Genomic DNA, 26,589 nt, shown 5'->3' with positions numbered 1-26,589 from the left:
TGGCTCATCATAATTTATTTTATGTTAAAATGTACAGCTTGGGGTTGTTGGTTTTTTTTGTTTTTTTTTTTTTTAAGTGACTGACTAAAAAGATAACAGATAAATACAAGAGTGTCACTGGGTCCTATTTTACACATGTATCAAGCCTCTTCTGCTCGGCCCTTACAGTCACTCTGTACAGGTACAAAGGCTACAAAAAAAGGAAGCAATATAAACAGACACATAACTTTTGCCTTTTTACATGCGATCTGTAAGCTTAGTTTGAACTATTCACACGCTACTGCTCTATTTTTTTTCCCTTAAAAAATAACTTCAATATTTTATAAAGATAGAAAAATCTACAGATGGAATGAAAATGTAAAGTTAGAGGCATTTCCATAAAATAGCAACTTTACACCAAATTCACTATTTTTTAAAATCCTGCCAAGTATTTGGACATATGTGAAAATGTTTCAAAACATGACAAATAAACACTGAGATATGCTTCATTCTGTCAACAAAAGTCTGTAATTATAAAACAGAAAGCTGCCTTTTTATTCCCCCCCCCCTGAAAAAAACCCCAACAGAAATCAGTCACCAAAAATGGAAAAGAGTCTCAACTTTACACCAAACATTTAGCAATAAAACCCTTTGAACTAACAAAAATGTGAATAGCTTTTACAGTTTTTTTTATTTTTACAAGTTTTATAATTAACAAAAATATAGTTTTGTTTTTTTACCCTCAAACTAGGGTAACCTAATCAAGGCAAAAAACTTAAGAAATGGCTTACTGTTAAGCACAACACTTGTACAGTACTACAAAATGCACTGTCACTAACAAAGACATTAGCGGCATGCGGAAGTGTCACCTTAAGAAACAAAATGTACAATAAATGAAATGCTAAAAGGCATTTACATGTGGGGGAAAGTGGAGAGAAAGCTCAGGGTCCAGTACTAAGTTTTGGAGTCTATGTATCCACATTTTTAATGGGAGCAGGCACATAAAATGGCTCTGAACCATTGGCTGCTGTGTAATTGCAGTTCGTAGAAAGAATTCTTCCTTTCCAGAGAACTTCAGTTAAAATTAAAAAACCAAAACAACTTCCCACCCCCCCAAAACAAAATCAACAAAAAAAGAGAGGTTTAAGAAAGAAAGAAAGAAAGAAAGAACTTGTATAAGGCTTTCTGCTGCATACAGCTTTTAACATGGTGCCAACAAATGTTTTTGCATTCACACCAATTGCTGGTTTTGAAATCGTACTCTCCTACTTGTGCAGATCAATCCAATACGCCAGTTTGGTAATCTGACTCTCCAAAGAGCCTACCTTCTCATGTAGGATCCATTAAGAGACTGTTTAGACATGCCAGTATTCATGTAGCCATGATGCCCTGGAGGAGTGTACATCATGTTACTGTGTGGTGTTGTCTGCATTGGTTGCTGTGCATATGGCTGAGTTCCCATCATTCCCATCTGCATCTGCATAGGGTACTGGGCTGTTTGATTCATATATCCGTGGTTACTATGATATCCGCTGTTCATCATGGGCTGGGACATACTATATCCGTTCATAGCATTAAGGGTGTTCATATTCATGTTCACTGAATTGACATTATAAGCGGGGGCTGGCATCAAATTTACACTCATATTCATACCACGTTGCATTGTTAAGGTCCGTGCGGGTCCTTGCATGGCCACAGTCTGTGAAGCACGCCCATAGATTTGTGACTGATGGGCTGCTGCCGCTGGGGGCAGAGGGGCTGATTTGGTTCTCACAGACACGTGGCCTTTGCTGGCCATCTGAGTTTGCAGTCTTTGGGTATGGGATATTCCAATATTTGATGCTGCCATGTTACGCTGCAAAAGGGGAGGAGGCAAATTCATGGGAGGCGGAGTAAGATTAGGGGGCGGGGTCATAGTAGCCTGTGCTTGGGGTCCTCCAGGAACAGTGTGTGGAGATTGAGAAAGCTGAACAAGCCCTGTGTTACTTAAGGGTGTGGACAAAGAGGCACTGTTTGCATAGGAAGTTACAGCAGCTGAATGGCTGTAAGGCAATGAATGATCCATAAGTGTGTTAGTTAACTGTTGCAGTTTGGCAAGGCTAAAGGTGGCAGATGGCTGTGGGTAATGCCCTGCTCCAAATTCACTCTGACCCATTCTTTCATATAGGCCAATGTTGGCATTGCCAGTCTCTGGGATTTCAGTTAACTGCATAGGTGGTGTAAAATTAGCAGCCATGCTACATTGAGATAACTGTTGGTTGCTGCTCGGTGGCCTTTCAACAACACAGCCTTGAGGAGATTTTACATTACAGGTAGGAGGAGAATTGATGTTGGTTTGTTGCATCATACTGCAGCTTCCATTAATATTAGACATTTGCTGTGTCACTGCACAGCTACTCTGTGTTAAGTTACTAGATGTAAGGTTGCTATACGAGCAACTGTTTTGGGAAGAGTTGTTTCCACAGATGCTACTTCCCATTGTAGAATCGTAACTGCTTGGGTTTTCATAGTTTTCCGTTGTGCTCTCGATGCTTCCTAGATCACTAAACCCACTATCCACAACTTGCTGTGAATGATCAGAAACTGATGGGACATCCATCATTGGGCTGGTTTCCATGTTCTGTAAAGATGGCACAGAGATGGCACTTTGATCTGGGCTGATTTGAGCATAACTGTTCTCTAATGGAGGAACGTTTGGACTATTAACAGAACGAACTGACTGGCTAGGATGAGAATGGACAGATGAGACTGGGCTACTGTGGTCAGATTGTTGGCAATCATCCAGTGTGGTCATTTGTGGACTTTGGTCAGTATGAGTATAATTCTGCAGGCTTCTACATGCCTCTTGCGTCTCTGAACAGTCCTGAAATGCATCTTCCTGTTCACTTGTTTCCTGGGTTAGAGACTGGACTGCTTGTACTGTCTCTGAATCAATCTCCATAGTTTCAGTACTTTCTTCCTTGAAATCAGAATTTAATTCTTCACTCTCCTTTTGGTCCTGATTATTATCTGTATGATCGTAATCAGATTCAGGCACAGGCCCTGAATCTGCAGTAAGCTCTTTATGGTCACCTTCACACTCAGCTGCAAGGTCAACACCACAGTCCATTAAGTCTTCCTGATTTGAATTACCAGTTTGTACATTTAGGTCTAAAAAAGCCTCCTGGTTCTCTAGCACTTCTTTGAAGGCTTCTCCTGGTAACTCCTCTTTCTCCACTTCTGTTGAACCCATATGGCTATCATCTTCATCATCTGCATCATGATCCTCATTGTGAGACGGTTCTTCCTCTTCCTCCTCCTCCTCTTCATGATCATCCAAATGCTCAGGCTCATCTTTTTGCTCACACATTTCCTTCTGTGGGTCTTTATCTTGATTTTTTGCACTGACAACATCTTCCTCTACATTTCTTTCTTCTTCCTCTACTTTCATTAGATCATTTTCTATGATTTCAAAGTGTTCACTGGGTGGGTTTAGAAGCTCAGGTTCCAGCTCTTTTACCTCATCTTGAGGCTGCAAATTCTTAATAGGCTCTTTAATCTCCTCCTCTGCAATAGCAGGAACTTGGCAGGGCTTGTCTTCAGATACTTGCTTCTGTTCCTCTATTATTACCTGGTAGTCAGGTTCCATAGGAGTCTCAGGTGGGGTGTATAAATTAAGTTTAAAACCAGGCTTTCTTTCTTTGTTCTGCCTCCACTTAGATGGACCACGCTTCACTCCTTTGGGCCAGCCCTGTTTACACCTCAAAGGTTCAGGATTGTCTTTAGTGCTTTCTTCCAAAACAGCTACATCCTCTGTGTTGTCTTTGGGAAGCAGAGAACAGAGAAAAGAAAAAAAAAGGTCTTAGTTTGCATAAACAAATCCATTTCTATCAACAGACAGAACTGATTAATCCAAAATTAACTTATACATTCTTAAAAAAACTTTAGCTAATTAAACAAAAGTTATACTGCCAATAAATAGATACTCTTAATCTAACCACACATGACAGTAAGTAGGGGCAATATTTACTATACACACACTGCTTCCCACTCAGTAAAACTACACAAGAGTTTTAAACATTAGAGCATACTAGCTGAATAAATGTAGACAGACACCTTATTTGTAGCACTATAACAGTCAGCCTCATAACTATATATGTATTTAAAAATGCTACCTGATACTTCCTGAAAGAATTTTAAACAAAAAACATTTTTAAACTGCAGAAAATGTACCCTACAAACCTTTGATTTAATATAAACTATCACCTCACCTTGTGGTATTTATAAAATGTGGTGGACAAATAGAATACAAAGCTAGTTTGCAGAATAAAGCAGAATGCTACAAAGTTTACAATTGTTAATCTCTCCCACTAGTGAGATAAACTAACCCCAGAGTGATTTTTACACACAAGAGCTCACATACATGCACCCCTCTATACAGTAATATGCACCTTTATAAAAGATGGATATCAACTCTCATTATCTAGATATGGAATGCATGACTACATCCTTTTTGTTATTGCAGAAATGATACAGCCACAGGATACACAAAAGAGCTCTAACTCTAGGAAGTGTTCGATGCACAGAAATTATTGCTCCAGTGCTGAAAAAGCAAAATAATTTTTTCTCCTCACAAGAAGTGTCTTGCAATACAAACCAAAATGTCGGGGGAGATTCCATGCAAAAACATATTCTGAAACAGAACTAAATAAAATTGAAAGCAGAGACGAAATAAAAAAAAAAACAACCAATTCAATTAATCACAAAAACAACTAGAATGAAATGTATTTCGGTGTTGAATATTGCTGCCTTCAAAGACACAGCTTCAGAAAAAGCGTTACACTCTTAAATACTACCTCCCACTGAAAGGGTTACTCCAAAAGCATTGCAACAGTTGGGTAATGTGAACTAGACTCTTAGGTCTCATCTATACACAAATACCAGTATAGTTACAGCAGTACAACCCCACTACTGGGGATGCAATTTTATAAATATAAATGTGCTTACACCAGTACAGTTTATTTCTGTACAGGAAGTGGGATAAACTATACCAGTATAAGGCACCTTTACACAGGTAAAACAGCATCCACACTAGGGGTTGTACTAGTGCAGGGGTTCCCAAACTGGAGGTTGGGACCCCTAAGGGGGTTGTGAGGTTATTACATGGGGGGTTGTGAGTTGTCAGCCTCCACCCCAAACCCTGCTTTTCCTCCAGCATTTATAATGGTGTTAAATATAAAAAAAGTGTTTTTAATTTATAAGGTGAGGGATGGGGGCGGGGTCACACTCAGAGGCTTGCTGTGTGAAAGGGGTCAACAGTGCAAAGGTTTGAGAACCACTGTACTAGTGTAACTATATTGGTAGACTATCACACCCCTAACCAACAGAGTTATATGGTATAAAAGCTGTGTGCGAACCAGGTAACATCAGATGATCTCTTAGTTGGGCAACACAAAAATTTAACTTCCTGACATGTCCTGAGAACTATTAGTTCTCCAGTACCAAAGAGGTACCTGCAGCTTTTGAGAAAAAAGAGTTTGTATGTCGGAATCCATAATTCATTCCAAAATTGGAATTAAACTGATGTTTTCATCTGAGAGTTAAGAGGGAGAGAGATGAAGATTTTCCCAAAATTGCTCATTGGTGAATACACATTACATCCTTTAGCTTTCCAGCTGAGCAATATCCTTGAAATCTAACTTGATGAGCAGCTGTTAAAATGTACATTAAATAAATTGTTGTGCACTTTTTAGGGAAGACCTGGGATCCTAGAACAAAACATTTCCCTACAAATCAACAGAAGAACCCAGGACTTTGGCAGCTGTGCCAGTGCTTAAACAGCCCCAGGCTATTTTGAAAGATGGAAAGGGAAGTCTCTGGGTGCTCCTGGCGGAAGAATGTGAGGTCTCAGAGTTTATTAATATAGCATTGCAGAACTGCCAAACTAAAGTGAAGAGGACATATTGTTCCTGGGGAACTAGGCAGATTTCAGTAGTTCTCATAACTAAATTGGTGTCAATACTGAGTGCAAAAAAAAAAGAAAAAGTCATTGGTATCAACTACCTCTTGCTTTTTGTAGATAATGGTTTCACAAAACAAACTAAAGAGAAAGAAATCCCCTGGTTTTCTCTGGAAAAGTATGATGAGGCCTGTTGTAGATATACAAGATTTTATTTTTGTTCTTTCCCAAATGGTAAAAACATGAATACCCCCAAACTGAAACAAAACCTGCTAATTTTCTCCTGAACAGGAGTAATGAACTGAGGTTAATGTACTGAACAAGCTATAACAGGACAGAGAGAGAGAGAAGAAAAATTAAACACTAAAAATACTGAAAAAAGAGCAACATGCCTCAAGCTATTACACAAAGCAAGCAGATAAAGTGGGACTAATAGAGTAAAGCATATCTCAGAGGGACGGTGCATTAGTAAAAATGCATGTTATTTTGATTGTGAAATGTAAAAATTTCAACAGCTCCGAAAAGTTGGTCACAAACCGGCTAGTTAACTACAAAAGCAAGTGTTGCCTTTGAATCCCAAGTAACAAGTTAACTTGAACATAGTTTAAAAATAATGTTCAACTTACTTCTACACTGAACATCATTTTTATAACAACGATTGTCTTTCTCCCCTTTGTCCTCCTCTTCCTCCTGGTTCTGCCTACCAGGTTGATACTGGAATACTTTTCTGATCACAGGCTTTAAGTCATCATCTTCCCCATCTATCTCACAAGTAGGTTCCAGCTGTGGCATGGGCCGCTCTTCATCCGAGTGATCAAAGGGCTCGTTCAACACCTCTGTGGTTTCAGAAATTGTCTCTGTTGTAACACTACTATTAATCCTTCTGCGTTTACGACCCCTTTTCTTTTTCAAGATGAAAGGTCTCTAAAAAAAAAATTCCAAAAAATATAATAATGAACTGTTAGAGTCCAGGAGGAGTTACCTGACTTGGTACATAGAGAACAAATTAATTTTTGTGAAATGTGTTTATGATGGTCTAATCTATTTATCAATTTAGAAGTTACCTTATGTTACACTTTTAAATCTAGATTAGATTTTTTTACTGCTACATACTAAACCCATACAGTTAAGCAATGAGCGTGTGCCATCTGAGACAGAATGCACACTCTGGTCTTTGTTTTATGAAGGTGAAAATTAATATCTATAGTTTATGGTTGGCTTCCAGCCTCTACTCTGGTTAAACAAATAAAAATTCACAATAGTAGTATATAAAATATTTATGCTTACAAACACCTGGTTATATACTTAGTGGCTCATATTTCCACTAAAACCATTTGCAAGACTCAAATGAACATCTTATGCTTTTAGATTTCAGGTTCCTTAAAATTATGATGCTGCTTATAAACAAACAAGCAGAAAAATGATAAATAGTACAGTGCCAAGACAAATAGTCCAAGTCTTAAACTTGGTGTAAATGACAGCAATATACTAAAGAATGTTACAGTTTAGCAGCTGTAGAAAAGAAGGGTTTGAACAGGTTCAGCTAAAATTTCAGTAAGTTATATTTCCACTGTTACCTATTCATTTCTCAAAGATTCACATTTACTTTAAAATTCTCTAATCCAAAAATATACACAGTGGGACACTCATCTGTAGCTTCTCACCAAAGCAATGTAAATACATGCAGTAAGCCAAGTAGTTTAACATTTATGGGTTCTTAAATTATTAAGTTAATAAACATTCAACATGATTACATAATTTTCAGCAAAAAAATTTAAATACTCAAGATTAAGCAGAATTTGGAGGGCTTAGTTCCTGGAATAAGAAGGCGCTGTATAAGAAAATAGAAATGTTGTAATATTTCGAGAAACAAATTTGTCTTAAAAAATGCATTTGCTTTATTAACATATCTTGCAAAAGACCTTTTTATCCTGCTAATCTTGTAACAGGAGAAAACACATAATTGATTTGACTTCATGCCAAAAGGGCAAAAAAACCCAAGTGAGGGTATGGAAGAACCAATTAAAATGTTTAATCAATACCAACCCTAAACAGCAGAGGGCAGTCATTAGTTTAAAAATAAATTCCAATTCTAATGTTCAGTGCCATCCATTTTTTCATAACAATATGAATAAGTCAAAAGGAAAGCCAAACTGCCTAGAAAACAGCTATGAACCAGGAAGGGCTTAGTGTGCAAACACAATTTAGATAAACATAAAAGAAGTCTAATTAAAGCTCGTAAACAGAAAAAAACCCTGCACTTTTTTTATATCTTTTTGACAAACATGGTTTGATTGTAATGGACACTGAACAAGTTTAACTGAAAGTGCTAAAAGTAACATACCTTTCTTTTTATGGCCAGTGATTGTGGTTTGGTCAGCCGGGGAGGTGAACTTTGATGATTCCCATCCCCCTCATCATCCTCACTGCTTTCTTTAGATTGCTCTGTGGATTGCCCTCGCTCTCCAACAACTGCCACGCTCTCTGGAGATCGCAAGTATTTATTTTTAGATTGTACTTTTGCAGGTGATTGCCTACTATTAGTTCTTGTGGAGAATATATCTTGCTCTTCCTTTTCCCAGCAGCTAGCCTGTTCCATCAGACGCTCAGCCTGAAGGGTTGGGGTTAAAATAATGGGTCACTGAAACAGTATTAGCCATATCAAGTTCAGCTAAAGAGTTACAATAAGTCGACCCTGATTAGCACTGCTGCCTAACCAAGCAACAACATTTCAGCTGAATCATCTAGTAGCTCCTTTACAACAGTTAGGATAACAACCAAAGAAGATTGCATTTCATGGGATATTTAGCACTATTAATGATGCAGCGAATTGATTTAAGTCTTTTAGCACTACATTACATGCCCGCTGACATGGATCACTTTGAGCAAGTTCATAAACACAAAGAATCGATTGACACTGCGGCCTTTGAGCTCTGCACCAAATCTGATCTGATTCCATGCTTCTAGACTACTTCAGGAGCAGTTAAGTACAACTTCATAGCAAGTGAGACAGAGTTTAGGTTTTCATATTCATTTTCCAAAACTTACTGTACAATCTCCAAAAACCCTGAGTTATAAGTGATTAGTGCTCAAGTGTTTCACACAAGCAGTTTTCCCCATAACTAAGATCTGACAATGTTAAACAATGCTATATTTAAGACAGCCTACTACTGAATGGTAAAAACTGGAGAAGAAATCCTAAGGAAAGGAATTCAGACTGACAATGTCTGCTGTTACCTCTTTTTCAGCTTCCCTCTCTTCTTCAGAAACCGCAGCATTAGAAACAAGCAGTGGAGTCCATCTCAAACTTTCAGGGTCTACTTCATTGACGCGTGGATTAGCTTTCAGTTTCTCCATGTGGCTTGAGATCAGTTTTTCCCTTCTAATTATTACAAATCTAGAATTCAAAAAGGATTTTTGATGTTAGAAAAACATCAAGATAAAGCAAAACAATCTCACATAACTACTTTGGAAAATAGAGGTCTGGGTAAAAATAAAGAGGGAGATGGAGACCACTATATACACATTAATATATCTTACATGCATGCAGGAGAAATATCGCTCATGCTGGTGTTTTTCATCAGAACAAAAATGTGCATAATCATTTACAAGATAAAAGACAGATATTAACAGGATTAAATAGGGAAAAGGAGAGAAAAGAGAATGCTCCTGCAGCAGTAGATGTTCACAGACATGTGGAAGATGTCTGAGCATGGACACAGGGCCACCTTACCCATCCCTGGCATAACATTCTCCAGTTGTGCTACAGAACATATTAGGACAAAGCAGAATATATATGGGACCATGGTGCTTAAAACTGGGAAAGTTAGTGACTAGAGTATCAGTCCTGTAAACAGGATATGACTGGGCAGGAAAGCAAATTACAAATACAGATATTCTAATAAAAGAAACAAAGAAGAAATAAATACATAAGAATGGCCACACTGGGTAAGACCAATGGTCCATCTAGCCCAGTACCCTGGCTTCCGACAGTGGCCAATGCCCGATGCTTCAGAGTGAATGAACAGAGCACAGCAATTCTGAGTGATCTATCCCCTATCATCCAGTCCCAGATTCTGGCACTTGGCAGTTTAGGAACACCACGAGTATGGGGTTGCATCCCTGACCATCCTGGCTAACAGCTATTGATGGATCTATCCTCCATAATCTTATCTAATTCTTTTCTGAACTCAGTTTTGCTTTTGGCCTTCACCACAACCTACGGCAATGAATTCCATAGGTTGAATGCGCCTTGTGTGAAAGAAGTACTTCCTGATGTTTGTTTTAAACCTGCTACCTCTTAATTTCACTGGGTGACCCCTAGTTCTTGTGTTATGTGAAGGAGTAAGTAATACTTCTCTGTTCACTTTCCCCATACCATCCATGATTTTATAGAACTCTGTCATATTCCCCATATCCTCTCTTTTCTAAGATGAGCAACTTAAAGAGCAATCCTTTGGTTTTCCTTGGGACCCACTTCTATCATGATACCTGTAAGAAAGTTAATGAACTGAAGGGCAGATGGGTATAGTTGGCATCTTGTATTTTTTCATATCTATCTAGTTCAGGGATCGGCAACCTTTGGCATGTGGGGCCCGCCAAGAAAAGCCCCTGGTGGGCAAGGCTGGTTCGTTTACCTGCAGCGTCTGCAGGTTTGGCCGATCACAGCTCCCACTGTCCGCAGTTCGCCGTCCCAGGCCAATGGGGGCTGCGGGAAGTGGCATGGATTGAGGGATGTGCTGGCCGCCCTTCCCGCAGCCCCCATTGGCCTGGGACGGCGAACCATGGCCAGTGGGAACCGCGATTGGCCGAACCTATGGATACTGCAGGTAAACAAATTGGCCTGGACTGCCAGGAGCTTTCTCTGGCGGGCCGTGTGCCAAAGGTTGCTGATCCCTGATCTAGTTATATATAGTTATTTGGGGAAGAGGGAAAATTGCATAGGTAGATGTGTATAAAAAGCACATGTATCTGACTTAATCCCTTTCTCCCACCCTTTGTGGGTTGCTCTTTAAAATTTGGATGCTGTTTGGGGCAAGGACTGTGGGCCAAATTCTCTGCTGATATAAACTTGCACAGGTGCAGTGAAGGCAACAGAACTGCATCAAACATATACCAGCAGGGAATTTGGCTTCATGCTTTCATATTTCTTTGTGCCAAGTGCAATGGGGCTCCGATTGTGACTGTCGCCCATGGATGCTGCTTTCATTGTGCAGGGGATTCCGGAAGGACGGCACAGTCCTGTGCAGACAACAAAACTATGGTTTCAACATCAAAAGTGTGAAACCTAACATAGAAAACACAACACTCTGATCCTGCAAACACATACACATGTGAGTAACTTAATGCACCTGAGTACATAACTATTCACATGCCTGAAGTTACTCATGTGCTGAAGTGTTTGTATGATTGGGCACTGGTGAGATTATTTCTATTTATCGAGAAGCATCTATTTATAAACTAGAGGCATATACCATTATTTTTAGCACCACATCAAAAACCAAACGTGGAAAAATATACACTTAATGATCCTCCAAACTCATCACCATTTACATGGAGACTCTCCCTCCTTAACCTACTCATTCCACCCAATCAAGGAATTTTATCTCATGGTTTGTTCTCATGTAAGTAATATTTTAATTTGCTGCATGACTGTTGGAGACTGTGTGGCCTAAAATACAAAATAATGCACAGAAGACAAAATATAAACCATCAGAATATTTGTGGACTGCCATGGTACCCTCCCCGAGCACAAGCAAACTCTTAACTTCCTTTAACAAATCTTCTCTCCAAAGCACTTACTGCTGACATGCTGTGTCAGATGTTGCAAAGTAGAACATTATAATCCTAAATTATGCCCTACCAAGATTGGCAAAATCAAGGGCAGAGATTGAGAATATCCAAAATGAAGGACGTTACCATATTGGCTCTCCTCCTATGAAGGAGGACATGTACTTAATTCCTATGTAGTGCTGCCAACTTTTGTGATTTTATTGCAAGTGTTCGCAAAAAGAAAAGGAGTACTTGTGGCACCTTAGAGACTAACCAATTTATTTGAGCATAAGTGCATCCGATGAAATGAGCTGTAGCTCACGAAAGCTTATGCTCAAATAAATTGGTTAGTCTCTAAGGTGCCACAAGTACTCCTTTTCTTTTTGTGAATACAGACTAACACGGCTGCTACTCTGAAACCTATTGCAAGTGTTGCGACTTTAGTGTAATTTTTAAAGCTCCAGCTCCTGGAATCATGAGAATCAAATGTCTAGCCATCATAGTTGCAGAGAATAGCTTGTAAAGTGAATGCATTCTAACAGCTCAGAAACCAGAAGGCAAAGAAAAAGAACCTCAAAATTATTATTATTTAAAAAAACCAAACCCTTATTTTTAAGCCAATCTCATATTTTGGTGATGGACTCATAGTTTTTTGGTATTTTTTAATGCTTGAGGTTGGTAATACAGCAAAATGTATACGTGTTATTGAGTCCACAGTTACTGCCTTCTTCCTTGCTTTGTATGATACATTTTCTCAGCAATCACTGTCCCTTCACCAACTAATTTTGCAGACTTTTCGTTTCTGAACCTGAAATTTTCCAAAGTGTTTAAGGGCTTACTTATGCTACAAGGACTATACCAGCATGGCTCTAGTGTCACAGCTATGCTGGCATAACCCCATAGTGTAGACACAGCCTACATCAATAGAAACGTTTTTTTCTATCTGTGTAGGAATACCACTTCTCCAAGTGACTGTAGATAAGTTGACAGAAGCATTCTTTCATTGTCCTAGCTGCATCAACACTGGGGGTCAGGTCAGCATAGTTATGTCACTCAAGGCTGTGGATTTTTCACATCCCTGAGTGATACAGCTAAGTTGATCTAACACGGAGACTAGGCTCATGAGATATAGAAGCACAGGTCCCACTGAAACTAAATAAGACCTGTGTCTTAAATCAGTTAGGCCTTTTGATAATTCCACCCTAAATGCTAAATCTAAATTTTTCAATTCAGTATACTAATAAGAAGAGACATGTAAAAAAGGACTCTGTCAACTTAAAAAAAATCTACTAATGTTACAAGCACTACTAAAGATTTCTATAAATGAAAGCAAATAAAGAAAAATATTCTATTGTTTTGCTTTCTCTGTGCATCTGCCTGAACTTGTGTATAGTCAGTTAGGTTCCCTTGTTTGTGTGTCTTTCACACCGTAATAAGAGGAGAAAACATTTTTTTTTTTTTTTTGAGCAGGGAGGGAGGAACTAGGAAAACATGACTGTAAAACAATGAAAATTAGTGAGGGAACTCTGGTGTGGGTATGCTATCTGAAACTACCTTCAGTTTCAAAACAGGCGTTGGCTTGATTTTCAAGTTGGCAGTCCCTTCTCAGGCAGTGACGATCACCACTAAGCCTTCATAAAAGTCTATGCAAAGTACACTAGTTTTTTCCTATGGTAAAAGGTGCACTCTCAACGAGTATTGCTACAATGAATATTTCTGTCTTCATAAGTACTCTCCAAATGGTGTATGCTTTACTGACCTGTCTTCCCTCCTGTCTATCATGCTGTGCTGCTGCAGGGTTGTGGCAATATCATGTGGACACATTCCAGTGGCTCGGCTCATTCCCTTGATGCTGATATGTTTTTCATGGTGGCAATAAAGGTATTCTAATATGACACTTTTCCAGTAGGCCAAGTACGAGAGACGACCCAGATCAGACAGTGGCTTTTCAGGGGACCCTGCTTGTCCCTCTCTTCTAGAAAGTAAATAACCTAACAGAGGGAAGAGAAAGAACATTTTATTGAACCATCTCACCTTGAGAATTTAGGACATGTCCTATTAGAGAGACAATACATAACAGACATGTCAATGTGACCACACGCTATGAAAAAAAGAGAAAGATTCAGCTGAAAAAAAGGCAGAAAATGCTGTCTTTCCCTGTTCCGGTAGCATCTAAGAAGGTTCTGTGCGCCTTATTTCTCTGAATTCCTTATAGCAAACCTCAGATTCATTTGTGTGGTATCAGCATTTTAAACCTGCATAAAAATGTTTTAATCATGGGAAAAAATAATTTTTCAGGACAATAACTTGCAATAATACACACTGTCATTTAGACAGTTTCTTGCAAATACTGGAAATCAGGAGATAACATGAAAGTCCTTCCATGGCACCATCACAGGGAGTAACAGTCCATTCACTTTTCCTGTTGAGAGCTGTGTATTATCAAAGAGTCACCTTGACTAAAACGCAATAAGCAATGTACAATATAACTTGTGGGTTAACCTGAACTTGTGAGAAGTATTTTTTAAAATGCCATGTCCTTTAAGTCAGCTGTAAGAACATTCAGCTAGCTCCCATTTTATGTCTTCCACAGTAATTACCCTATTTAGCAGTATAATACAATAATCCTGTTCAAAAATGTCTTCCTCAATATATACCATGTAGGTCTCCATGGTATAATCTAGGCTAGTCCTTTAGCTCTCCTCAATTTCAAGAAGCTTTAAATTATAAAACAGAGCAAACCTGCTTAAAGAAAGTGAAAAAAAATCTGGAAGCTGTTATTGTAATTAAAATCTACTTACGGAGAAGAAATGGTATAAACTAATGATGTCTACCTTTCCCTGATTAAATACTCCTTTAGCTTCACCTTTATGAACACTATTCAAATGCAGACCTTAAACAGCAGGTACCCATATTTATGAAATTATATTGCTCAGAATGTGTCAAACTTGAGCCCACCAGCACCACTGGTTCTCTCTCTTACAAATAACTTTCTAAAATGGCTTGATGCATTAAACTTCAAAAACGAGTCAGAATTTCATTTCTTTAAATCTCAAAGCTCACTGCAAATGCACCTTTACCATAGCCAACTTTGCATATCTCAAGACAAAATCAGCATATTCCCCATTACATTTCTGATTTCCCCCCCTATTTTAATCATAATGTTTTTTGCTATAAATTAAAGCCAGGTGATTAACATTTTGGTTAGTGAAACACAGTCATTCTTATGGACTTATTTCCTCGCTTTTCTGCATACTTTATGTTCTCCAAATCAATATTTTATAGTGTGAAACAACGGTCTTTGTTTTTCTTCTGTTGTGGGCGCCATCAGGGCTGACAATTGGAAAGTGTATCTACTCTGATCACACTCTCGCCTCCGGACCACAAAATGTCCATAATACAGAAAGGCAGACATGCCATTACACACAAGATGATCAATAACATTGTGGGTGGCAGTTAAATATTATTCAGATATCTACTAGTCTGTTAACAGAAGAATTTATGAATAATAAAGCCTACTAGTTCATAAGGAGGAAAGTTGCCCCACTGGAAATGTAAAGTCTACTTATACCTATGGAAACCACGAAGACACTTGGGCCAGTACAACCTGTTCTATTTACCACACAACTGCCATCTAACATAGTGCTACTTAAGCTTACTGCAGTGAGGTAGCCTATGACAATATACTCATTACATACGATAGTGCCTTACAACATCTGTTGACTAAGATACATTTTCTAACAAGCTAAGCCATTGTGCATACAGAGGACGCTGGTCTTCATGTTCTAAGACTGATTGTATTTGGTCATTGTGTACTGGCTAGGTTGAAGGCCAAGAATAAATATCTTGCTTCAAACTTTGGTATAGCACAGCTCCTCTTTACCCCTGTACATTCTGTACAATTTTGGGGAAAATTTTAGTTCTAACTGATAAGAATTCAAAACCAGCTTACTTATGCTGTAAAGTAAGACAAACTTTGTATTTAATGTGTACTAGATGTCATTGCTAATCAGATAGAGTGTGAACTTGTAGTGCAAGAAATGGTGAGATGGTTTTAGATGCAGGCTGAAAGAGCATGTGGGTTTGTACAAGGATATGAAGTGTCCCATAATGCAGAGACTGAAGCTGGTTAAATTATCAAGTTATTTGAAATCATCAGCTAATGCCATAACTTGCAAAGACACTCAGACACAATCTTTTACGTTGTTTTGCTTTTACTAACATCATCCCATGTATTATGGTATTACTGCTCAGTGTATACTCTCCCAAAGTATCTTTGCATATCATTATGGTTGTTTAGCCTAGTGAATAGAGCACTAGACTGGGATTCAGGAGACTCAGTTTCTATTCCCAGCTCTGCCATTGGCTTACTGGGTGACCTTGGGGAAGTTACTTAACCTCTGTGTCTCCACTTCACCCCATCTGTAAAATAGGGATGATTACCTCCTTTATAAAGCACTTGGAGAACTACTGATGCAAACCACTGTATAAGAGCAAGGTATTACTTACTACTAGATCACTATAAATAACTTTACAATTTCACCGATTTATATTCTGAAGCACAGGCTCCTTCTGTTTGCTACATACTCATACTTCCAGAACCTCCTATTATAACTTTGTCTACATTAGGGACTTGTTAATTACACCCACTCCAGTGTAACTAACATGGAGGTAGCACCAGTGTGAATTTCCCCCCCAAAATTCTGCAGTACGCACACAGTAAAATGATAAAAAGTTTAGAAAACTTGAAGTTTCCTTGAGGAAAGGTTTAAAAAAACTGGGCATATTTAGTCTTAAGAAAAGAAGACCGAGGAGAAGGGGGACTGATAAGTCTTCAAATATGGTAAGAACTGTTATAAAAGAGGACAGTGATCAACTGTTCTCCATGTCCAGTGAAAGCAGGACAAGAAGCAAGTGACTTAATCTGCAGCAATGGAGATTTAGGGTAAATATTAGGAAACATTCTAACTATAAGGGTAGTTAAGCACTGGAATAAGGGAGGTTGTGGAATCCTCATCACTGTAAGTTTTTAAGAACCGGTTAGACAAACACTTGCCAAGGACAGTCTACATATACTAGGTCCTGCCTGAGCACAGGGGGAAGGATTAGATGACCACTCAAGGTCCCTTCCAGCCTTACATTTCTATGGTTCTATGGCCTACCTGTGCCCAAGATGCTCATATCATATTACCATAAAAATACTTTGAACTCGCAGTGTAAATAGTGCAGATTAAATACTAAATTCCTCTTATTTACAGCATACACAATTTAATTGGTTCTGTGATTTAAATTACATCTATTAAATTAAACTTACCAAACAGATGCCAAATAATTGATCTAAGTTGCAGGTAAATAAAAAACATTGATCTTGATAGCTCGTGTATTTATCCTGAAGCATCTGAAATGAGTACAACACGCCCCTGTTAAACAGATAGCCCCAGTGCTGGTATCTCCATCTAGTCTTAACAATGGATATCCTCAAAATGATGACCTAACAGATTTTCTAAGGATATGACTAGGAATGCTGGCAACTTTTGGAGGAAAAAGCACAATAAATGAAGTATAAACAGTGGATACCGTTTGTTATGAATAACGGTGAAGCGAAAGTACTACTAGGTGTTTCTTAGTTAAGAAAAGAGTCCCCTTGCTCTCTTCACAGGGATGCATGGTGCCAACTAAAGCCTACCAGACCACTGCACAATAAAATTAATATCCAGAAAAATACTAACATTTAGGACTCCTAGCCCTGTCTCCAGGTTTGAGAAACAATTTGTCCATGCAGATTCAGGCCCCTAGTTTTGTTGTATGAATCTCCCCATTACTACTACACTTCATCAACAGAATAGACTAAGATTATATATGGGGGGCAGGGGAGAAATGTATAATCCTTTTTAACTAGGAAAACTCTAGTCCACAAATTTAAGAGCAGAGATGAGTAGCTCCCTAGGATTTTCATTAAAGAAATTATAGCAAACACTAAAAAGTCCCTTTTCAATCTGTTGCTATGCTCAGCTTGATACATTCTTATTCAAATGGATCCCAAGGGAATTGAGTATCTATGAAAGATTCTGCAGAATGCTTATTTCAAGCAATTAATTATATAAGTAGGTAATTTATTCTACATTGAACAATTCTGCGAAAAGCAATCTTTTAAATATTTATACCACCTTTATGTAACTTCAGAGCACAATCTCCCGTCTCCAGCCTCCATGGTTACACTCATAATGAGAGATGGGCCAATACTGCAGTGATCTAGATTTTGAACACTCCAAAGTTTGGGGCTGTCTGGATCTAGAGTTCAATTTGGATGAATCCTGACTCCCCAAGCAAGAGACTCAGAGGCTTACAAACACTGTATGAAAAAGGCAATCCTGATCCATCATTTTCTGATCAAATTCACACATGAATATAAGTTTTTTCACAGCATCTTTCAATATCCCAAGCTAGGGAAGTATCAAGCCCATTGTACTAAGTCTCTCTACTGACAGGGTCATAAATCTGAGCTCACATATATGCAAGTGTGGTCGATTCGGCTTCCTCCACGGACTGTGTATAGTCTGAAGGAAGCAAAACAACAAGCTCCGCAGACTGAAGCAAACTTCCGTTTGATCTGACCGGAAAGTCAGTTCTTTTTTCCTGGAATTAAGACATTTTGCTTTGTATCGTTCTCCCTACAAACTCTAAATGAAGTTCTAACTTGCTGCAGGACCTGGCCACCCAGTTACCATTCAAATCTGTATTGAAATAATGAAGTCTTATTAATTGTTTAAAAAAACCCATAAAGGCTTATTAAACTATGATTGCTGTCTCCATGGATTCAAGACAAGACTATCACGAAGATGCCCAAATAACTTCTTAGGTTGGGTTGGAATGGGTGAGATCAGTCCCAAAAAGCAAATCAAGTGACAAGTGGTCTGGGAGAAAACTGCACAGAGGAAGAAGTAAAACAGACAGAAAAAAGTTCCACTGTAGAAAAATTAATAGTATCTATTTGGGGACCATTGCCATGAGCATTATTCTGTCAAAAGGTCTGCAGAGGAATGAAGTTAAGCCAGTTGGGCTTTATAAAGATGCCCATGTGCTGAGAGACACAACAGGATAGTGGTCTTGCAGATCTTCTCCGTGCGGGGCTGATGCCCTTTCTGCCCAGAAGACTGTTGTGGAACATGGACAGTGGGCTCTGATCCCTTCAGGAATTAGTTTATCTGTCGCTGAATAGACATTTCAGCATACAGCACCTAATCAATCTACCTATGGAGGATTTAGTTTCTTAAGCATTTACAGTGAAAGGAATGAATAAATATGTTTTGCTTGTTCTCCTGAAGTGGTTGGCTATACTAAGATAAACTTTAACTGCTCAATAGCACATGCCATCTTTTTTCCAATCGTGTTAAGAGAATGAGGGAAGAAAGATCTCCTCTGATGTATGGAAAAGTTAACCTTAGCAATGAATTAATTGGCAGTATGATCAACAACCTTGTCCTGGGGGAAGAGGAAATAATCTTTGTGTCTTCTAAATGCAGATGTTTCAAAATTCTTGACAAAAGGAAGCATATCTTTATGCAGAGTAAACACAGGGAAATAGATGTGACTGGCTTGAAGGGACACAAGAGTTGTAGCAATTTAGAAAGATCTCATGTCAAGAAGATAGAACTAGCTGCTGTGAAAGGGAAGGAAGGAAGGAGCCCACAATCCAGTGGTCCTCTTGTTTCCATCAAATGAGGGACTGGATCACTGTGGCTGAATGTTGTACTCTGCTTTGCATCTCTTGTTAAGAACAGCTGCAGGCCTCCAAGGAATCCCTGGAGTTTGCATGAATGTGTAACCTGAAGACCAAGGAGCTGCAGATACAGATGGATTGATGACACCATTCCATGACACTTCAGAAACCAATGCCTGGATCTTATCAAACTTTTCCTGTGTCAGGAAGACTTTGGCTCTCCTTGTGTCAATCCCACCTCATAGGTGGACTGTCCACTCAGAAAGAATCAGATAGCTCTTTAGGTTTATGGAAGTTGTCTTTCTAATGACTGTGAGCATCTGATGGGAAAATCATCTAAGAAAAGGCATAGCTGAGCTTTATGGGGCATGACTGGAATATAAAGATAAGCTCCTGCCAGATCCACTGAAGTAAGAAGGTCTCCTGCAACGACAATGAAAGATCTTGTCAGTTCTGTAGAATATTGTTGCGGCTGCCAGTGTTGCTGTTCTTGGGGCACCAATGTCAGCTGCACTAGTAGACAGTGCAGCATGTTAATTCAGCAGACCGTGATGTTGTTCTCAAGAAAGACCACAGGTTTGGTTCGGTGGCGAAGGCGCTCAGCCAGGTTTATTTGTCGACAAAGCACAGTACTAGAGCACAGGAGCAACACATGTATGCCTGCAACAAGGTACCTGCTCAGTCAGTACACCAGGATGCTGTCCCCTCAGGGAGTACAAAGTTGCCCCTCCTATGACTTCTCCTTTTATACACAGATACAAACAAGTTACAAAATACACTCCAGACGTTGTTAGTTACCACCCTTATCCTTATACCTGCTAGCTCGAACAAAACATCCTTACCCATTATCCTGTCATCCCATCCTTACCTTACGAGGGGTGTGTGTATTCTTATACCATCTCTTAGGAATGCATACATGTAGTTACTCAAGAGATCTGTGTGTTTTTATACCATCCTCTCCAGTCCGGAATGTGCTTATGTGGTGTTAGCTAATACCTACAGTGTTGTTATTTTGTCAAGGCCAGGCCACCTCTGATTCACAGCCTTTGGTTTACACTGTTAGTTATTCCTAGGGCTGCAGCCAGGCCTACAAAAGGTAGAGTCTCCATCCTGAATTTCATCTTCTTCGCTGAGCAGGACCTGCAGGGCTTGGAACCCCGAGAAGAAGAGTCAGGGTGGAGGGTAACCCCCCGAACCCGACTAGCACTAACTAAAACCAAAAACTAGAACTACAAACCAAACTGAAAACAACTATCTAAAGAGCTAGGAAAATGTGGAGAACTTGCTGAGCAAGCCGCCACAGTTCCAACGACCGTCACGGGCGGTAAGAAGGAACTGAGGGGGCTCCGGGTCAGCAGGGGTATGTATTGAGCGCCATGAAGGTGCCACTCCAGGGGGCTCCACAGCTGACCCACGGATGCTGCTGGGGGAAAACTTTCTGACGGCTGTGCACATGGCGTGCGCACACCTAATTGGAATCGATATGAGCGAGCACTCGAAGAAGAATAACCTGTTTCTGGCGTAGCCCATGGCAGATGGTTAACAGCAACACTAAAAGTTTAGAGCAAGACTATCATGTCCAATTGCAATACAGTGGGTTTTAGGGAGGAAGAACATAAGACAGTATTTGGCCAGGCCACCAGATTTAACAGTTCTTCTCCCATGAAAATGCCATCATCATTAACAATCACAAATTGTTGGAACAAATTAGTAAACAATCAATTTATAAGCCCGTACAGGATAACAGGGTTATAAGTAATAGCCAACAAGGATTTGTCATGAACAAATCATGCCAAACCAGCCTAATTTCCTTCTTTGACAGGGTTACTGGCCTGGAGAAAGGAAGCTGTAGACTTGATATATCTTCATTTTAGAAAGTTTTTTCATACAGTTCCACATGGCATTCTAGCAAACTCGGGAAATGTGGTCTAGATGAAATAACTATGAGCTGAGTGCAAAACTGGCTGAAAGAGCATACTTAAAGAGTAGTTATCAATGGTTTGCTATCAAACTGGGGCGGGGGGGGGGGGGGGAAGAGTCCCACAGGGGTCTGTCCTGAGTCCAGTACTATTCAATATTTTCATTAATGACTTGAATAATAGAGTGGGGAGTACGCTTATAAAGTTTGTGAATGACACCAAGCTGGGAGGGGTTGCAAACACTTTGGAGCAGAGGAGAGGAATTCAAAATGACCTTGACAAATTGGAGAATTGGTCTGAAATCAACAAGATGAAGTTCAGTAAAGACAAGTGCAAAGTACTTCACTTTGGAAGGAGCAATCAAATGAACAATTACGAAATGGGGAATAACGGGCTAGGTGGTCGTACTGCAGAAAAAGATTTGAGAGTTATAGTGGATCACAAATTGAATATAAGCCAACAATGATATGCAGTGGAGAAAAACGCTGTGGTATACTAACAGGAGTGTCACATGTAAGACATAGGAAGTAAGTGTCCTGCTCTACTCGGCACTGCTGAGGTCTCAGATGGAGTACTGCGTCCAATTCTGGGTCCCACACTTTAGAAAAGAAGTAAACCAACTGGAGAGAGTCAAGAGGAGATCAACAAAAATTACAAAATGTTTAATAAATCTGACCTCTGGGAAAGGTTAAATAACTGGGCCAGTTTAGTCTTGAGAAAAGAAGACTGAGGCGGGGACTGGATATCAGTCTTCAAATATTGTGACAGGGTTAGGCCAGATGGCTACAGGAGAGTGATAGAAGGTAGATATATTAGCCACAGATTAAGCAGATCCCTTTTCCCTGAGTAAGATAATGGGCTGTTCCAGAACAATCAGAAAGTTGCTGGAACCAGTTAAGGCAGGCTAATCAGGGCACCTTGTTTTAAAAAGGACCTCACTTCAGTTAGTGAAGTGCGTACGAGGAGCTGGGAGCAAGAGGTGTGCAAGAAGCTGAGAGTGAGTAGGCGTACTTCTGGAAGACTGAGAAGTACAAGTGTTATCAGACATCAGGAGGAAGGTCCGGTGGTGAGGACAAAGAAGGTGTTGGGAGGAGGCCATGGGGAAGTAGCCCATGGAGTTGTAGCTGTCATGCAGCTGTTACAGGAGACACTCTAGACAGCTGCAATCCACAGGTCCCTGGGCTGGAACCCGGAGTAGAGGGCGGGCCCGGGTTCCCCCCATCCCTCCAACTCCCTATTTGATATAAGAGGAGTCGATCTGGACTGTGGGTCCCACCAGAGGGGAAGGTCTCTGTCCTGTCCTCCGACCCGTTAGGTGGGCCAGCAGAGACTGCGGGGATTGTTCTCCTCCTTTCCCCCATGCTGGCCAGTGATGAGGTTAGCTGAGTGAACGGCAGGTTTGTGCCACTAACCAAAGGAGCCAAACTGAGGACTGCTGTAAACCTCTGAGGCGAGCAAATCCGCCAGAAAGCGCAGAACCCACCAAGGCAGAGGAGGAACTTTGTCACAATATGTTAAAGGACTGTTTTTTTAAGAGGACAATTGTTCTCTATGTCAGATGGAGGTAGGACAAGAAGTAATGGGCTTAATCTGCAGGTTAGATATTAGGAAAAACTTTCTAAGTATAAGAATAGTTAAGCTCTGGAATAGGCTTCCAAGGGAGGTTGTGGAATCCCCATCATTGGAGGTTTTTAAGACTAGGTTAGACAAACCCTGGTCAGGGATGGTCTGGGGTTTACTTGATCCTGCTCAGTGCAGGGGGCTGGACCAGGGGACCTCTGGAGGTCCCTTCCAGCCCCGCATTTCTATGATTCCGTAAGTGATTAGGACCTCGGCTGCACCTCATGTGAAAGAGAGCACTTCCAGAAATATAAGATATGCTAAACCCACTCAGGGCCATTTTCAATATAAATTCTGAGGGAGCATCCCCCTATTGAATCAGTAAAACCTCTTCCTGCAGCATCTGTGTTCCTTGAATGTTCCTCATCCATATGCTAACCTAGTCCAAGCTTGCTTAGTTTGCTGAATCTCACAGTATCACAGCCCAAAGCATGACCGTGGGTCATTCATTTTATGTGGTAAACAAAGGATATGGATCTGATCCAAAATGGCCATTCCTCGCTTCCTATAATGTGAATATTTACATTTATGCTGTTCCTTTGAGGATGACATCCTGGAAGACAATTGCTTCATTCTTCTGGAGGACCCTAAGTGTGACAAATTAAAATCTGTTCTGACCTTCTCTTTCACTGCATGTCACGCAGTACATGGGAGCATCTGACTATTGGATAAGAGAAAATTTGGTTATGTTACATATTTGAATCTAGAGGGTGAACAGTCTGTTCACCAAGATTACTGCCTTATATCTGCCACTCATATCCTCATGTTAAAAGGATTGAAGGACATTTCCTGAAAGAATGCTACATCACAGATCAGATGCTTCAGGTACTTTATTATGCAATTTTAACCAGCCACTAATAACCTAGGCATTCCATGAAATATAGTTTAAGAGACAAAATACAGGAAATCCATGGAAAACTAACACATACTTCCTCTCCTGACTTTTGGATTTTTCTAACTACTTATCTCCTGCTTTCATTTTTAAATAAATTTAGCTGGATGTTTCTCCTAAAACAGTACACAGTGATGAAGTTAATATATTGATATCTAAATTGATATCAAAGTTGCTGATATGAAAGGGACGATTTCCCATTTCTCAGAGCTGCTATTTCTTACTGGTTTTCTGAAGACTTTGTTTGACTGCACTACATTGGTTCACATTCAGAAGAGTCTCTTCTCACTCATAAGGGCTAGAAACTAAATTATTTTAAAAAATTAAATAAAGGATAAATTCTGAAGAAGCTGATGGAGCCAACAGAGCCTTGCTAGGATAGTATATAGGCAATACCAGCTCCGTCTGAACCCAGGCAGAAACTTAAAGCTTGCAGCATTTTGTTTTGATAAAAACACAATTGTTTTTCAGTTATGCAAGAAAAAAAAAAGAGCATTTTAAAAATGAGCCCCTTAGGCTGAGACTCATGTGATCTGCCTTTCAGTGGGGATGGAATTCTCATGTCAAAGTTTTAAAACCCTGGAAATCAGTGTTTACAGTGGAAAAGTCAGCACAACCTTAACTCTCCCTCTGTCACTGGGAAGCAATTTAATATATTAAACAAATTAACCCCCTCAAAATATATTTATAGCCCTGAGCAAATAGTCGCCTTTTTGTAATGTTTAGATTACACTAATTGCCCTCTTCTGGGAAACTAGAACCTAATGTTGCTCTGAATAATAAACTCCACCCCCCCCCCCCCAACATTCCCATCCTTTCAAGTAAAGAAATAAATAGCTAATAAAATTCTGGAAACTAAGAGGGGTTGAGTAGCTTAAGGCTCATAACTGAAGTGTCCTCAGCAATAGCTGGCCATCAGAAGCAGTTTGAGAGAAGGAATTGCTGGCCTCCACACTGACATATTGAGATTACCCTGTACACTTGTTTTTAAAAACAGGGTTACCTCTTTAGACTTGCACAGGCTCAACGACTGGATTGAAAGTGCTTTGAGAATAACTCAGTACAAATCAGTTACATTACAACCACCATCCTGTGCTGCAAATAAGTACAAAAAGAAAAGGAGTACTTGTGGCACCTTAGAGACTAACAAATTTATTTGAGCATAAGCTTTCGTGAGCTACAGCTCACTTCATTGGATACATTCAGTGGAAAATACAGTGGGGAGATTCATATACACAGAGAACATGAAACAGTGGGTGTTACCATACACACTGTAATGAGAGTGATCAGGTAAGGTGAGCTATTACCAGCAGAAGGGGGGGGTGGTGGTCGGCGGGTGCGACCTTTTGAAGTGATAATCAAGGTGGGCCATTTCCAGCAGTTGATAAAAACGTCTTGGGGGGGGGGGGGGGTGGAATAAACATGGAGAAATAGTTTCACTTTGTGTAAAGGTGGGACAAACCTGGAACAACTGTGTTCGAGGCCATAATAAAGGAACTATTTCCCAGGTTAGAATACCTTTCTCACACGCTTTTAGCTCATCCACATTGATTTACTGTGCTGAAACGTGAGTTTAAATTCTGAAGTTCATCCAGTGTAGTCAAGGCCTTAAAATAAAATAAGGTAGAAGTGTGTGACTAAGGATAAGAAGATATTTTGAACTTAAATCCTTATTTTGCTCTGCTAATTACTTGTGGATTGAAGCTAAATAGCTTCCTGCACAGCTCTGTTAAAGACAGATGGTATAACTGTTTGACATACATTCCATTTAAAAGTTAAACTCTTCACCTTATTTAGCTAAGCCCTTGTTCCTTTTGTGGCGTGCTTACAAATCCTTTTTGGCATCTTCTGTATGGCCTGGACACTTTACTACTGCTCACTGGAAAAGCCTCTCGCTAATCTGTTACAATTCACATTTCATGGAGCAATAGCAAGAGAGAGCAATAATTATTTCTTCTTTAAATAGGGAGGTTGAAGGAGTAGCAGTTCTGGGAAAGGAGTGCAGGAGTCTCATAGCAGGGTTGAGGAGAGTGGTTTTAAAGAAACTGGTGTTTCACTGGGAAACTTTTGCTTCCTCCATGTTTCTACCTGTAATCAGTTTATTGGAGACCAGCTTTCAAGCCACACAGAACTCTTCTTCAGGTCTGGGAAAGAAGAGCTCTGTGTGGCTTGAAAGCTTGTCTCTCTCACCAACAGAAGTTGGTCAGATAAAAGATATTACCTCAACCACCTTGTCTCTCTAACATCCTGGGACCAACATGGCTACAACTACACTGCATATAATCAGTCTGCCAAAGATCATCACCCACTTTCCACTCTGTGCTCAAAAAACTCTCACACTCCTCTCACAGATACCATTTCTGTTTGAATCTCAACCCACTTTCTACAGCAAATGGTTCTAAAACTGATGGATACACAGCATGTAAGCCTGGTCCAATTAATGTGATTTTTTTTCCCTATCAGGCTGGAGAATGACAGTTAAAGCATATCAACATTTGAAATTTTTCAAAAAAAATAATTTTTTTTTAAAGAAAAATCAGGGGAAAATTTCATAAACATTTTCAGGATTCCCCCCTCCTCCTTTTTAAAATACCTCTTTGCAAGAGGAAAGAAAATATGATGAAAAGACATAAGCTTTCAGACTCCCAATAGGCTTTTCAGTGTCTTTCTGAGGGTAATTTAGAGAACTATACACAGATCAGTAGCTCAAATCAAGTATAACCCATTAATCACTAGAACCAGAAGAACT

General features: G+C 39.7%; 1 protein-coding gene across 26 annotated transcripts in view; it reads right to left on the bottom strand.

Annotated features, from left to right (window-relative positions):
• The window catches only part of KAT6B (lysine acetyltransferase 6B), a 189,497-nt gene continuing 162,908 nt past the window's right edge, over nucleotides 1-26,589 (bottom strand). For all 26 annotated transcript variants that reach the window (XM_043550656.1, XM_043550638.1, XM_043550654.1 and 23 more), the window contains 5 exons: nucleotides 13,449-13,680; nucleotides 9,155-9,314; nucleotides 8,262-8,528; nucleotides 6,544-6,841; nucleotides 1-3,780 (listed from right to left, as the gene is read on the bottom strand). In XM_043550656.1, the coding sequence (XP_043406591.1) occupies nucleotides 1,301-3,780; nucleotides 6,544-6,841; nucleotides 8,262-8,528; nucleotides 9,155-9,314; nucleotides 13,449-13,680 (3,437 nt within the window). In that variant the 3' untranslated portion in view covers nucleotides 1-1,300. The remainder of the gene's footprint in view (nucleotides 3,781-6,543; nucleotides 6,842-8,261; nucleotides 8,529-9,154; nucleotides 9,315-13,448; nucleotides 13,681-26,589) is intronic.

The sequence above is a fragment of the Chelonia mydas genome, chromosome 7 (genome assembly GCF_015237465.2).
Source record: "Chelonia mydas isolate rCheMyd1 chromosome 7, rCheMyd1.pri.v2, whole genome shotgun sequence".
Classification (NCBI taxonomy): Eukaryota; Metazoa; Chordata; order Testudines; family Cheloniidae; genus Chelonia; species Chelonia mydas.
Note: the sequence above shows the minus strand (reverse complement) of the source record. Positions and strands in the feature narration are given on the sequence as shown.